The 13,034-nt window shown below is 35.7% G+C and overlaps 1 protein-coding gene across 5 annotated transcripts in view; it reads left to right on the forward strand.

Moving 5' to 3' along the window:
* The window catches only part of LOC141457119 (tachykinin-like peptides receptor 99D), a 470,553-nt gene that overhangs the window by 327,641 nt on the left and 129,878 nt on the right, over positions 1-13,034 (forward strand). For all 5 annotated transcript variants that reach the window (XR_012460203.1, XM_074133658.1, XM_074133659.1 and 2 more), the window contains one exon: positions 7,176-7,773. Coding sequence is in view for 4 of the 5 variants with exons in the window: in XM_074133658.1 (XP_073989759.1) it covers positions 7,364-7,773 (410 nt within the window). In the remaining variant the exon portion in view is untranslated. The remainder of the gene's footprint in view (positions 1-7,175; positions 7,774-13,034) is intronic.

Consider the following 13,034-nt stretch of genomic DNA (forward strand, 5'->3'; position numbering starts at 1 on the left):
TTTCCAAATGTGAATTTGGAAGTATTGACACCAATAAGTAAAATATGACAGGTACTTTTGGTGATAAATAGATTTAGGAAATTCGAAATGATCCATTATTTCACAGTTAGCGTAGCGCATTCCCTGGCGGAAATCCCGGATTGAATCCAGCAACCGGCTCTTAAATTTTCTGTTCGTTGTGGCTTCTTACAGCTCACCTGGATAGTGTAATCTGTAACAAGAGATCTGGAGGCCGACAGTGCACTAAACAATAAACCGGGTGCCAATTACTTTAGCTCTTGATGCGCACTAATAAATAAAATGAAAAGACAAATATAAATTCCGTAGATAAAATGGATTAAGTTGAAACAAATTGAAGTAGACAATATGAAACTTAAGATCATGAGTAAATTTTAGCAGGAAGAAGTATGAAGCAGCAATACAATTTACTGCCTTGTTTGTATTAGAGGTATTCGATTTCATTGGCACGGATTGTGGTTTGAATACTCAATTTGTAGGCGTGACCTAAAATCAGCCTCCATGTTGAATTCAAATTAAAGTAGAAATGGTTGTATTAGAGGATACTAAAACGTAAACCAACGCTTCTAATGGATACAATTGTCTGAGATAATTTTGTGAATGAAAACAAATTTCAGTAAATAGGGCAACGATGTGAAAATGATCATACGGTTAGCATTCATGTACAATATCTTTGTAAATTAAACCCTTTATCTTCACAAAGCTCTAATAGTAATCTAGTGAAGTTAGTAACGTACGGTAGATTACTAAATATTACATTCATATAACCATATAGATAAGTCTATTTATTGTTTTGCAAATGTGCACTTTATTGCAACGGCAGATGATTTTTTTGGTATCTAGTGCAAAATTGTGTTCATTGAATCTAGTGTCTAGTGCATAAAACAACCAAATTTCATACTAATATGAAGTTTACAGAGAGAGATAAATTACGGAGCAATTTCTAAGAAAGTTATGACCGAAAAAAATTTCCTTTCAATATCTTCTCAATGTAAGGATCGATTCGCATACAAACTATAGCTCGTAACTGAGTAAAACGTAGTGTATAAGTTAACAAAGTTTCATACTAATAACATGCTGTTTCCATAGGGAGATATATGGCGCTCGACATCACAGCAAGCCATGACCCAAAAAAAATTCAACTCTCAATATCTTCTCAATGTAAGGATCGACTCACAGAAAAACTATAGCTCGTAACTGAGTAAAACGTAGTGTATAACAAAGTTCCATACTAATAACATGCTGTTTACATGGGGAGATATAGGAGGCTTGATATCACAGCAAGCCATGACCCAAAAAAATATCAACTCTCAATATCTTCTCTATGTAAGGATCGACTCACATACAAACTATAGCTCGTAATTGAGTAAAACGTAGTGTATAAGATAACAAAGTTTCATACTAATAACATGCTGTTTACATAGGGAGATATAGAAGGCTCGATATCACAGCAAGCCATGACCCAAAAAAAATTCAACTCTCAATATCTCCTCAATGTAAGGATCGACTCACATACAAACTATAGCTCGTAACTGAGTAAAATGTAGTGAATACACATTTTTTTTAATAAGTTAACAAAGTTTCATACTTATGTAATGGGTTCAGATGACTTGAAGAGGAGGTTTATGATGCGGGAATTAGATAGAGATTTGATAGATAGATAAAGAGTTGATATTCGGAAAATAAATATATATATTTTAACAATAATTTAGAATGATTTAAATTGTAACTAGAATGCACAACTATAACGACGTTGAATAGATATATGTTTAAACACTTAGATAGGGACGCGCTCGCGGTGTAACTCGCTGGTAGAATCTTGAGGTTACGGTGGTAAAAATCTGAAGAATAATCATCGACTGATGCCCCACTTCCTGTAGAGAGACCATATATAGCCCTCACCACACATTGACAAGTCTTGTAATTACGGGTCACACTCAAACATCTCTTGCCGTGTGTTGACCCCAGTCTTGAATAGGCCGGTGAAAGGTGTTGGATATTGTCAAAGGGCTGTAGCCAGGTAGTCACTGTATACTGACCGTATAATGGCCCTTTTGAAAGCGGTGTGTCTTTGGCGGGCGGTCCCTTTTGCCCGTGCACTGACCGCGGCACTTGACCTAAGTACTAGCGTCTGACTGGCACCACTATTTATAATTTTTATAATTAAAAATTATATTTTTTTCTTCTGTTATCACATCACACTTATAACATGCTGTTTACATAGGGAGATATAGAAGGCTCGATATCACAGCAAGCCATGACCCAAAAAAATTTCAACTCTCAATATCTTCTCTATGTAAGGATCGACTCACATACAAACTATAGCTCGTAACTGAGTAAAACGTAGTGTTTAAGATAACAAAGTTTAATACTAATAACATGCTGTTTACATAGGGAGATATAGGAGGCTCGATATCACAGCAAGCCATGACCCAAAAAAAATTCAACTCTCAATATCTTCTCAATGTAAGGATCGACTGACATACAAACTATAGCTCGTAACTGAGTAAAACGTAGTGTTTAAGATAACAAAGTTTAATACTAAAAACCTGCTGTTTACATAGGGAGTTATAGGTGGCTCTATATCACAGCAAGCCATGACCCATAAAAATTTCAACTCTCAATATCTTCTCAATGTAAGGATCGACTCACATACAAACTATAGCTCGTAACTGAGTAAAACGTAGTTGTTGTGAATAACAGAGTAGCAAAGAAATCCAAACCAACAAGAAATACTATTCCCAAAGAGACAATTCTGAAAGAAAGGATTGTCCAAAAAAGAAAACGCTCACCTTGCCCAAGTTCCGATGAAGAGGACGAAACAGGAATCGAATTTGAAGAGGAAAGTGATGCCATTTTAGAAATCGATGAAACTGAATGTACAGGATATGGGGAAAGCTACAACAAGACCAGAAAAAAAAGATCGGGTGGAATGCATAATATGCCGGAAATGGTTCCACGAAAATTGCTCATCTTTTGAATACGCTTGCCAAAATTGTAGTAAAAGCGCATTTAGAAAGAAGAATAATAAGTAAATATTAAGTAACCATTCATTTTTTTCTGTTATTTTTACGTTTTACTATTGCAATTTCATTTACAATATGTGGCCATCTCTCCCAAGTTGCATTGGACAACTCACCCAACCCAGTGGGGATAGATGGCCAATTGCTACTTTTTTTTTTCTTTTGTAAGAAAAACAAATTTTCCCTTAACATTTTTCCTGAAATTTTTACCTTATCTTATGTTTGTGAGCGTGTGAGGTTTCCAAAAATAATAATAAAGTAAGCCTAGCCCTTACCAAAAATTTGCAGGCCCCCTCCAAATAAAATGGTGGTCATCTCACCCTACTTTACCCTATAAGAGAACAAAGTGTTATACTAATATGTTATTTTCTGTGGGATGTATGGTCGGTTACATTTATTTGTGTCCATCTTTTTGTTTCTATTTAATGAAGATACATATCTCTGAAAAACGCTACAGTTTATAAAACGCTCTCGTTAGCAAATTATCACTATCCGCCCAACCACCTTAGTAACTATTTGAACATTTATATCTCTGATGAATCGTTTCGTTTTAGTTAAATGTTGGTTTTCGATAATGTGTATTGGTCAACCTGAAACCTTTATCTGTGTTTATACAGCTTGTTAGGGTTATTACTACTTACTTTGCTTTTACACTTTTATCAATATTCTTGCTTGCTGTAAAGTCAACAACTCGACACAGGTTTACATGGGCTTACACAATTGGAAAACAATATATTTTTTATAATCCTGATACGTATAATCCGTATTAAGTCCTTTAAAATCTATATATATTCTAAGGCGTTATGAGGCGTTTTTTGATAGATTTTATTTGGATTTTAATTAAGCGTTTGCAATTGCTAAAAGTGTTCAATTATTAATGTTATGCAATGATAAGCATGATGGTCATGAATAATTATTACATTTTAAAAGCGATTCCATGTAACAGAATTACCAGAATTCATGTTTACTAAAACAGCTAAGAATAAATCAATTTTCAAATAGGTTTTTTGAAGTAAAAGTCACTGAATTATTAATTTAAATTTCACCAATTTAGTGTATAGTAGAATAGCGTAGGATATAAAAATCTATTTTTATACCTCAAATCATTATTTATCTATTTTATGGTGGCATAAAGAGATGAGCTTCTAGTTTTTGCGTTAAGCTGGATGAATACACATTATAGTTACTGTAAAAGACCGAAATTGGAGAATTTCAAGATTCATTCGGTGAATGTTGAGATTTTATTTTGTTTTATTTTTAAAGGCCCTGAATGTTGCTGAAATGACACTATACTAATTCATTCCAAACTAAAACGCTCATTCTAATAAAAAACACTCATGCATATAAATACATTCATCCAAATAAATACAATCACTAAATCCAGCTAAAATACCTGTATACTAATCTCGTATACTAATCACGATTTGTGATGGAGTACTTGATATTCCTCACGTCACATTAATAACCTAATCTAAGATAAAAACTTATTTACATACTTACATAATTATTTACAGAACATTCATACGACCATTCACACTTATGTCCCGAGTTGAGATGTTTTTAGTCGTTTGGTGTATGCGGACATACACCAAATATTTCGGAAAATATTTGCTAAATATCCATATTTATGATTCATACAAATACACTGTAATAGTGTGCGTTGAATAAAAATGTTTTTGATGCGTTTATAATTCATATTTTATCATTAAAACAAATTATGATACATATACAAATTAAGAGAGGTTAAGTAACAGCATAGATAAATAAACGAACTTAAAATGAACAGTAGATTCTAAATGAGAAAAGAAAATAATTCCAATAATAAACTTAATTATGTGATTGACGTTATACAATCTTATTTATTACATCAACATCATTTAAAGGGAGTATTGGGAAGTTGGGCTTAAAATCTGTAAACAAGCGGATTGTGATGACGGTGGAATTTACCCTGACAGGAAAGGAACAGATAGATCATTATATTGGGTTATACTGGAGGATAAGGATCGGCTTAGGTAAAGATTGGAACAATAAGGAAGTTTGTTTTTCTATCAAAACATTTGGTCTTTCACCGATTTTTATGTACATACGTGACCCACGCGTAACGTACAAAATTTTTTTTTTTTTGAAAAACTATTTTTTTGAATTCATGGGACAACAGAACTGACAATTTCAGCAGCTCAGTACTCTTCAGAATCCAGCAGTTTTTTTTTTTTTTTTTAATTTATTGGTTGAGTTACACCAGCGCTAGATACACTATAAGTAGAAGGAGAAGTTATCCAGTGATAACACTCCCTAAGTCGTCTCCAGGATTAGCTACTCTCTTCAGATGAGAGAAAAATCGCGAGGCCACTGGCGTTCTAATCTTCTGGAAGGATGATCTGTAAGGTGATGAGATAATAAATGGCGGGACAAGAGGATTGAAATGAGAGTGCAAGTTCTGATGAAAACTTTTACGAGGGGGTACCCAAAAATAACCGGAATTGCGTTGCCGCGCATGGAGCTTATGTAGTACGCATTTCTGCCGCTAGACGTGTATAGCGCAATTCCTTGCCAGTTCAGTCCTGCCTGTGTTGTCTGCCTGGCTTGTTCTGTTCATCTGCAGTGATTGTTTTTACCAGCGCCGTTTTGTTCTTTTTTCGTTTTTTATGATGGCAAGTTTAAGTGAACAACGTGCAGCTCTGAAATTTTGTTTTCTACTCGGCAAAAATGCTGCTGAAAGTGTTTTAATGTTGAAAACAGCTTACAAAGATGACGCTATGGGAAAAACTCAAGTATACGAGTGGTTTACTCGGTTTAAAAATGGCGACATGTCGATTGATGACAAACCTCGTTCTGGACGTCCATCAACTGCCCGAATCGACGAAAATGTTGAAAAAATTCGAGAGCTGGTGTTCACAGATCGTCGACAGACAATTGATCAACTGTCAGAGAGTAGTGGGTTATCTTGGAGCTCGGTTCAGCGAATTTTAACGGAAGATTTGGGGATGAAAAGGGTTGCTGCCAAGTTTGTTCCTCGAGTTCTGACTGACAATCAAAAAGAACATCGAGTTGAAACATGTCGTGCTTTGAAACAACAGCTTGAAACTGATCCAGACTTTCTGTCAAAGGTCATTACTGGTGATGAGTCATGGTGCTATGGTTATGACCCAGAAACAAAGCAACAGTCGAGCCAATGGAAGACGTCATCTTCACCCCGACCAAAAAAATGTCGTCAAGTCAAGTCAAACATCAAAACAATGCTGATTTGCTTTTTTGATGCCAAAGGCGTAGTCCATTCAGAGTTTGTCCCCCCAGGTCAGACCGTCAATCAAACCTTGTATTTGGAAGTTTTGAAAAGATTGCGCAATAGTGTTCGCCAAAAAAGACCCGATTTGTGGCAAACAGGAGACTGGTTCTTCCACCACGACAATGCACCTGCACACACAGCCATCTCTGTTACACAGTTTTTGGCTAAAAATGGCATGGTTCCGCTGCCCCACGCACCTTACTCGCCTGACCTGGCTCTGTGCGACTTTTTCTTATTTCCACGCATGAAAAAGGGCATGAAAGGTCACCGATTTGACAACATTGAAGAGGTCAAGAAAAAAACGAAGAAGGAGCTGTCAGCCATTTCTAAAGATGACTACAAAAAATGTTTCGAACAGTGGAAGCACCGGTGGGACAAATGTATTAGTTGTAATGGAGAGTATTTTGAAGGGGATAAGGTTGTTCTGTAAAAAATTTGTAAATAAATAGCTTTTAAAAAATAATTCCGGTTTTTTTTTGGTACGTATAGTGAGTTCGTGCAATCTGGACCTACAAACGGAATTTCCAGGTCTGTGTGGAGCGTTAGATTTGTAACGTAAAATGGAGCGTTAACGATAGCGCGGAGAATTTTTGACTGCAGAGATTGAATTCGTTGAAGATTGAAGTTTGGAGCGTTTCGTTGAACCCTACAGTTCAATCCAGGCAGGTTTTCGTATAGAATTGTAAATCAGTCGTTTGTTATTAAGTGAAAGTTTTGGACGTTGGTCTTCTCTTTTAAAAAAAAAAAAAATTATTAATTTGTCTAAACTTTGAAGGGTTTAGCTACTTCAGCCAGTCCCTTCCAATGTGCCCATATTATGGTATTAACAGAAGTGGGTTTTGTTTCAGGTTGACATGCTCGAGTGGCAGATAGTGGAAGCCGTAAGAGACATTCAGTAAAAAATAGAGCAAAACCAAGATCCAGTGTAAAATAGAAAGATGATTATGTGAGAGGTGAAGTGAAATAGTTATGATGGAAATGATGTACAGGTGATAGTATATAAGCTGTGATAACATTACTGGGAAGGTAATAAACAATGGCTTACACTGAAAATAGCACTCTAGGATGGAATGAGTTAACACAGAACATTACGGTTAATGAAACATATGATGACGAAGATGGAAATCAGTTTATATTGCCCTGGTGGAGACAACTAATATGGACGTTCTTGTTTGGCGGCATGGTGATTGTGGCTACCGGAGGCAATCTCATTGTGATATGGATAGTTTTAGCGCACAAGAGAATGCGCACGGTAACTAATTATTTCCTAGTGAATCTAGCCATTGCTGATGCTATGGTATCTAGTCTAAATGTTACATTCAATTATACCTACATGGTGAATAGTGATTGGCCATTTGGTACACTTTACTGCAAGATTAGCCAATTTGTGGCTGTACTATCAATATGTGCCAGTGTGTTCACGTTAATGGCCATATCTGTCGACAGGTAAGCCTTTCATTTGACCATTTTTATCTTTATTAATGTTTTTTTTTTAAATATTTTCTTTTTCTTTTTTTTATAAAGGTGACCGTATCCATGTCTTTATTTATTTGCCTCTGTAAAATATACAACTAGCAATTGTGAACCAGAAGTAACATGAATGTTTTTTGAAGACGATAACCAGTGGTATCTCTTCAGGACGTTGGAATTAGTGAAGTTGATCACGTGGCCAGCAGTGCTTAAGTCGTTTAAAGAGAGTATTGGGAGTTTGGGCTTGAAATCTATTGTAAAAGAGGATTGTGATTATGATGGAATTTACTCTGACAGGAAAGGAATGTAGATAGATCATTACATTGGGTTATACTGGAGGCATAATATGGAGAAGTTGTGAGTTTTCGAAGGATAACGATTGGCTTAGGTCAGGGGGTCGGCAACCCCCGGCTCGCGAGTCGCATGCGGCTCTTTTATCAAAATTTTGTGGCACTTCAGCCTGTCCAAAATAAATTGTATATTTCAATTTTATGAAAATTTCATTTATTTAAGTAAAGATATTTTTTCAAAAAGAATTTTAAAGGAGATAGGTTTGAAATTGAATAGAATTATATTAAAATACAGTACGTAATCATAAAAGACTGCCGCCATTTTCATTCAAATACAGGTTTAGTTATTATTTATTTGTTTATTTACTATGCAACTTGTAAAAATAATATATAAAACATTTAAATGTTATTGAATATCACAAAATAATAATTTGTGAATACAAATGATCTACTACAGCTTTTTACACTATTATCCTTGCGGCTCTTGGTAAGATTTATTAAAATTATTTAAGGAGAAATGGCTCTCTACTTAAAATAGGTTGCTGACCCCTGGCTTAGGTAAAGATTGAAACAATAAATAAGTTTATTTTCTAAAATAATGAAATATTTTCGTTCTGGGAAAAATCGGCCTAATTTCAATTGTATACTTTTTTGAAACCTACTCGTGTAATTTCTACCTTTAATTCCATCAAATCGTGCTTCAATTTTTAAATGTTTTAGAGACTTCTTTGAATAAAAATGACAAAAATGTTTTTGATCGTTTATTTAGTTAAAATCAACGCATTTTATTGCGTTATAAGCAATAATCATAACAATAAACAACATACATATAGTTAATTCTCAGAGTGGAGAAGTTATCCAGCGGTAGCACTTCAATAAAATTTTACTTTCTATTGACTCTCTTCAAGACAAGAGTGGATATCGCGAGGCCACTGTCTTTTAAGACGTCTAAAATTGTTGTCTGGAAATGTTCTGGAAGATAGATGTTGTATGAGTGGATTGTGATGAGATTGAGTGTTAAGATGGAATTTTCTGTATCGTGTTTTAGCAACTTGTGTGACGAAAGGAATGTTTGTCTGTGTGAATGGCTTGATTGGTGACGTAGAAAGGAGCGTTTACTTGGATAATTTGGAGGCTTGAGCGTTTGGTAGAACCCCACAGTTCGACGCCATAAGCCCTGACTGGCTTTAATATACTTACAATAAATAAGTCTTTTGTTTCCCAGAGTGAGTTTTGATCTGTTGTCGAGTAGTCTTTTCAGTTGTAGGAAGCGTCTGTTTGTATTCTGGACAAAATTTTGAGTCACATTAAAGCAATCAGATGCATAACTTTTAAAGTGTCGGTTCTTTAAGAAACAAAAACAAATAAATAAATAAACCAGTATACAGAACCTCAATATTTCGAAACGAAGAGCTCGGAAAGCAAATTCTGACTAAGAGTTTAGTTGTTACGTGAGGAAAAGACGACAAACTCTGGTGCTGAAGATTTTGGATGGAAATTGAACAGAGCCAGTTGAATGCTCTGAAAATACCATCGCTATTCTCTCAGTAACATCAGGTAAAGCTGAGAAAAAGACAGAAATATTATTTACTAATTAAGAAATTCCACAGCAAAAAACAAAAAAGAAGAAGTTCTACAAAGCATTGAAATGGCCCTGCAAAGAATTAACAGCAGTAGATAATGGGGCTGTGGCTCAGAAATAGACCAGCTAAATCATGGAGATGAACTGTTTGGAGAGAAAGATAGCTGGAAAGACTAGGAAAGACTAAAGATAGCATGATTGTTTGAGGAACAACATCTTAATCGGAGAGCTACGCTGGAAGTGATTAACCATCAGGAAATGGTTAAAGTCAGCCAGTTACGGTGGTTCGTCCAAGTTTAGCAAATGAATGGATGTCGGTAAATGTATCTGTCTTATTTATTATTGACTACAGCGAGTTCATTAAAATTTCTAAAGAAATAAAAACTACATAACTTTAACTCAACTAAGTGTAAACTTAGATATATTTTAATTAATGCAATGTTACCGCGTTATCTTGGAAAAAGCGCGAACCAGTTAATGTTGGAATCGTTAAGATTAATGCTTCAGAGGCCAAACTGTTCTGTAATTTAGCGACTAAGATAATACCTCATTTTAAATTCATGTAGCATTGTGCAATTTATTAATATTATCCTATTCATTTAAATTTATTAGATATCTTAACTTTTTACAAATAAAATAAATAATAAATAAATAAATAAGTGTATCCAAGGGTGGGATTATCTATGTGGTTAGCGTATTGGATTCCCACGCGGAGTTCCCAGGTTCGAATCCAGCTGCTGCCCCTTAGATTTTCGTCTTCCTAGGAGCTTCTTACAGCTCTCTGTCCGGAAGCTGGTAGTGCACTGTAAAAAGCCCCGGGTTCCAATAATCTTTAGATTTTGAAGCGCCTTAGATTAGACTAGACTAAGGCGGCCTCAAGGCCTACGCCACTGCGACCCCTTTGGATCTATTGTGGCTCCCCTCACTCTAAAGCTCACCCTCCAGACCTGTCCTTTTTATCAGACTCTTAATGCTGGAGAGCGACTCTTGGGTAAAGCTCTCAGGCCTTGGTTTTTTCTCCTCGAGAAGTAAACATCCTTAGCCAAACAAGCCCCTCACGCTGGCACAACATGTGCAGTGCAGTTTTCCTCCTCCTCCTCCTGCCAGAACCTACAGAGGCTATCATCTGCCTGGCCCATGCGATGCATGTGTTTTCTGAGCCTGCAGTGGCCGGTTTATAGGCCTACAATCATCCTTATAGCCCCACGACTATAATTCTGCGGTCAGCCTCGGCGAATAGCCTTTAATAAACTCCTTCGTCTGTCCCTGCCCAGTGGTCACCACTCCTGAGACCTACTCTGCACCCATAAGTTAAGGTGAAGCGCCTTAAATCATTAAAAAATAAATAACTGAAACTCTTTTTATCAGTTTCAGTTGTATGTTTAGATAAGCGATAATAACCTTGAAGTTGCTCGACCCAAAAGAAATTTAATACTTAATTAATTTCTCTTACGCATGTCCTGTGAAAAGACATTGTCCCATAAGGGTCTGTTTAGGCTTTCTGTCTGTATGAATGTGGATATAAAGGTGGATAGATGTTGAGGTTACCTGTAAATGATTTGGGATAAAGTTAACGAGGAAAATAAGATGTAAGATTTACTTGAATTTGATGAATTTCGTACTCAAATTAACGATATCAACACATCGTAGTGGAAGTAATTACGCTAAGAGAAACTTCTTGCAAAAAGTTTCCAGAAGGTTTGACTTAGGAGGTATTGAAGTGGTAAATTGTGGTTACCCCTAAAACCCATATTACAGTACAACGCAGGAAAGGGCGTCTAGTCATAGTGACTAGAGTAGAAAGATGTGCATAGACAGGTAGTCATTTAGGACTAATAATTAACTTCCTCTTTTATCTATTATGTTCATTCAGCTATTCATTCGATTCTCTAAGTTCTATTTACTTTGAGATATTCCAAGTTGATTAAGATAGGTTATTTAATTCTTATGTCCATATATATAAATGTTTAATATACATGTTTAACAAAAGTCTGTGAGCTTTGGGGTTTTTTTTGGTTAAGTACTAAAAAGGTAGCCTTTCCAGGCTATTCTTTAAAGTATAATACATATCACTTTAGTTCCAAAAGGTTTCTTGGTCATAAAGAATTAAATTAGCCACCTGCTTTCATCTTTTCTTCGTGGGAACCTTTAGCGAACCCACAGACCCATCCATCGCCACACAAACCCCTCTATTCATTGTACTTTACTCCTAGACATTATACTTTTTTTTACAAACACCTAGTATCAACAAAAAGAAAATGGGTTCTTTGGGGATTCAGAAAATTGGGTTACAGAACTGGGCCGTCTTACTTCTCTATGATATAATTAGGTATTGCTATCTTAAAATTTAAAATTACGCTTACCAATATTTAGTAAAATATCAAATTTAAATGGTCCCGGGTTCGAATCCAGCTGCTGAACCTTAGATTTTCTCTTCCTAGGAGCTTCTTACAGCTCTCACTGTCCGGTGATGGACAGTGTTGGCTGTAACAAAAGAACACTGTCCGGAGGCCAGCAGTGCACTAAAAAAAAAAAAAAGCTCCGGGCGCCAATAACCTGAGATGTTGACGCGCCTTAAATCATTGAAAAAAAAAATTAATAAACTAGAATCATCTTTCTACCTCCACGGCAATGCGTTTCGAGAGCATTTTCATCACAATTACTTGTGTTAAATAAAAACATAATATTTTACTTTGAAATTTTGCGTAGCTGCTTTTGAATAATTAGACAGCGAAAAGACATGTTTGAACGAGCTGCAGGTAATTATCTTTGATTAAGGCGCCACGGTAGCCGAGCGGGTTAAGAGGCGAGATCTGCAAAGCTAATATGCATTGGGGTTCTGGGTTCGATTCCCGGTCTTTAGGCCTTGGATTTTATTTAATGGTTAAATGAGAAATAATAAAGTACGTTTGCTAGTCGCCTCCGTCCACGACACCTAGTAAATGGTAGTTGGACGTTAAGCGCAGCCTGAAGAAATAGGCGATTACTTTACTTTTTCTTTATTTGATCTTTGATTAGTATACCGAGGAAAGTCTATATAGCGTCAACACAAACACTCTTCCCTTACCACATGTTATTGCAGTGTTTTACTCGCTGCAACAGTCTCTTGTAAAGATTCTGCGGTGTTTTGATTGGCTAAAAAAAAAAAAAAATGGGTAATCTTTGTGAAAAAGGCGAACAGATTTCATCTTTAACTTTTTAAAAGATTCTGTCCTTACAAACCCAAAAAAAAAACATAAAAGTGTTCTAGCTACCAACATTCTACAGCGAAATCAAATATGGAAATAGGGTAAGTTAGAAATATGTGTCCCATTACAATTTAATTCAGAGCGGAGTCGTTTAGTTTTTGTTTTTTTAATTATTAA

The sequence above is a fragment of the Rhodnius prolixus genome, unplaced genomic scaffold (genome assembly GCF_049639745.1).
Source record: "Rhodnius prolixus isolate KJV_2025 unplaced genomic scaffold, Rpr scaffold_10, whole genome shotgun sequence".
Lineage (NCBI taxonomy): Eukaryota > Metazoa > Arthropoda > Insecta > Hemiptera > Reduviidae > Rhodnius > Rhodnius prolixus.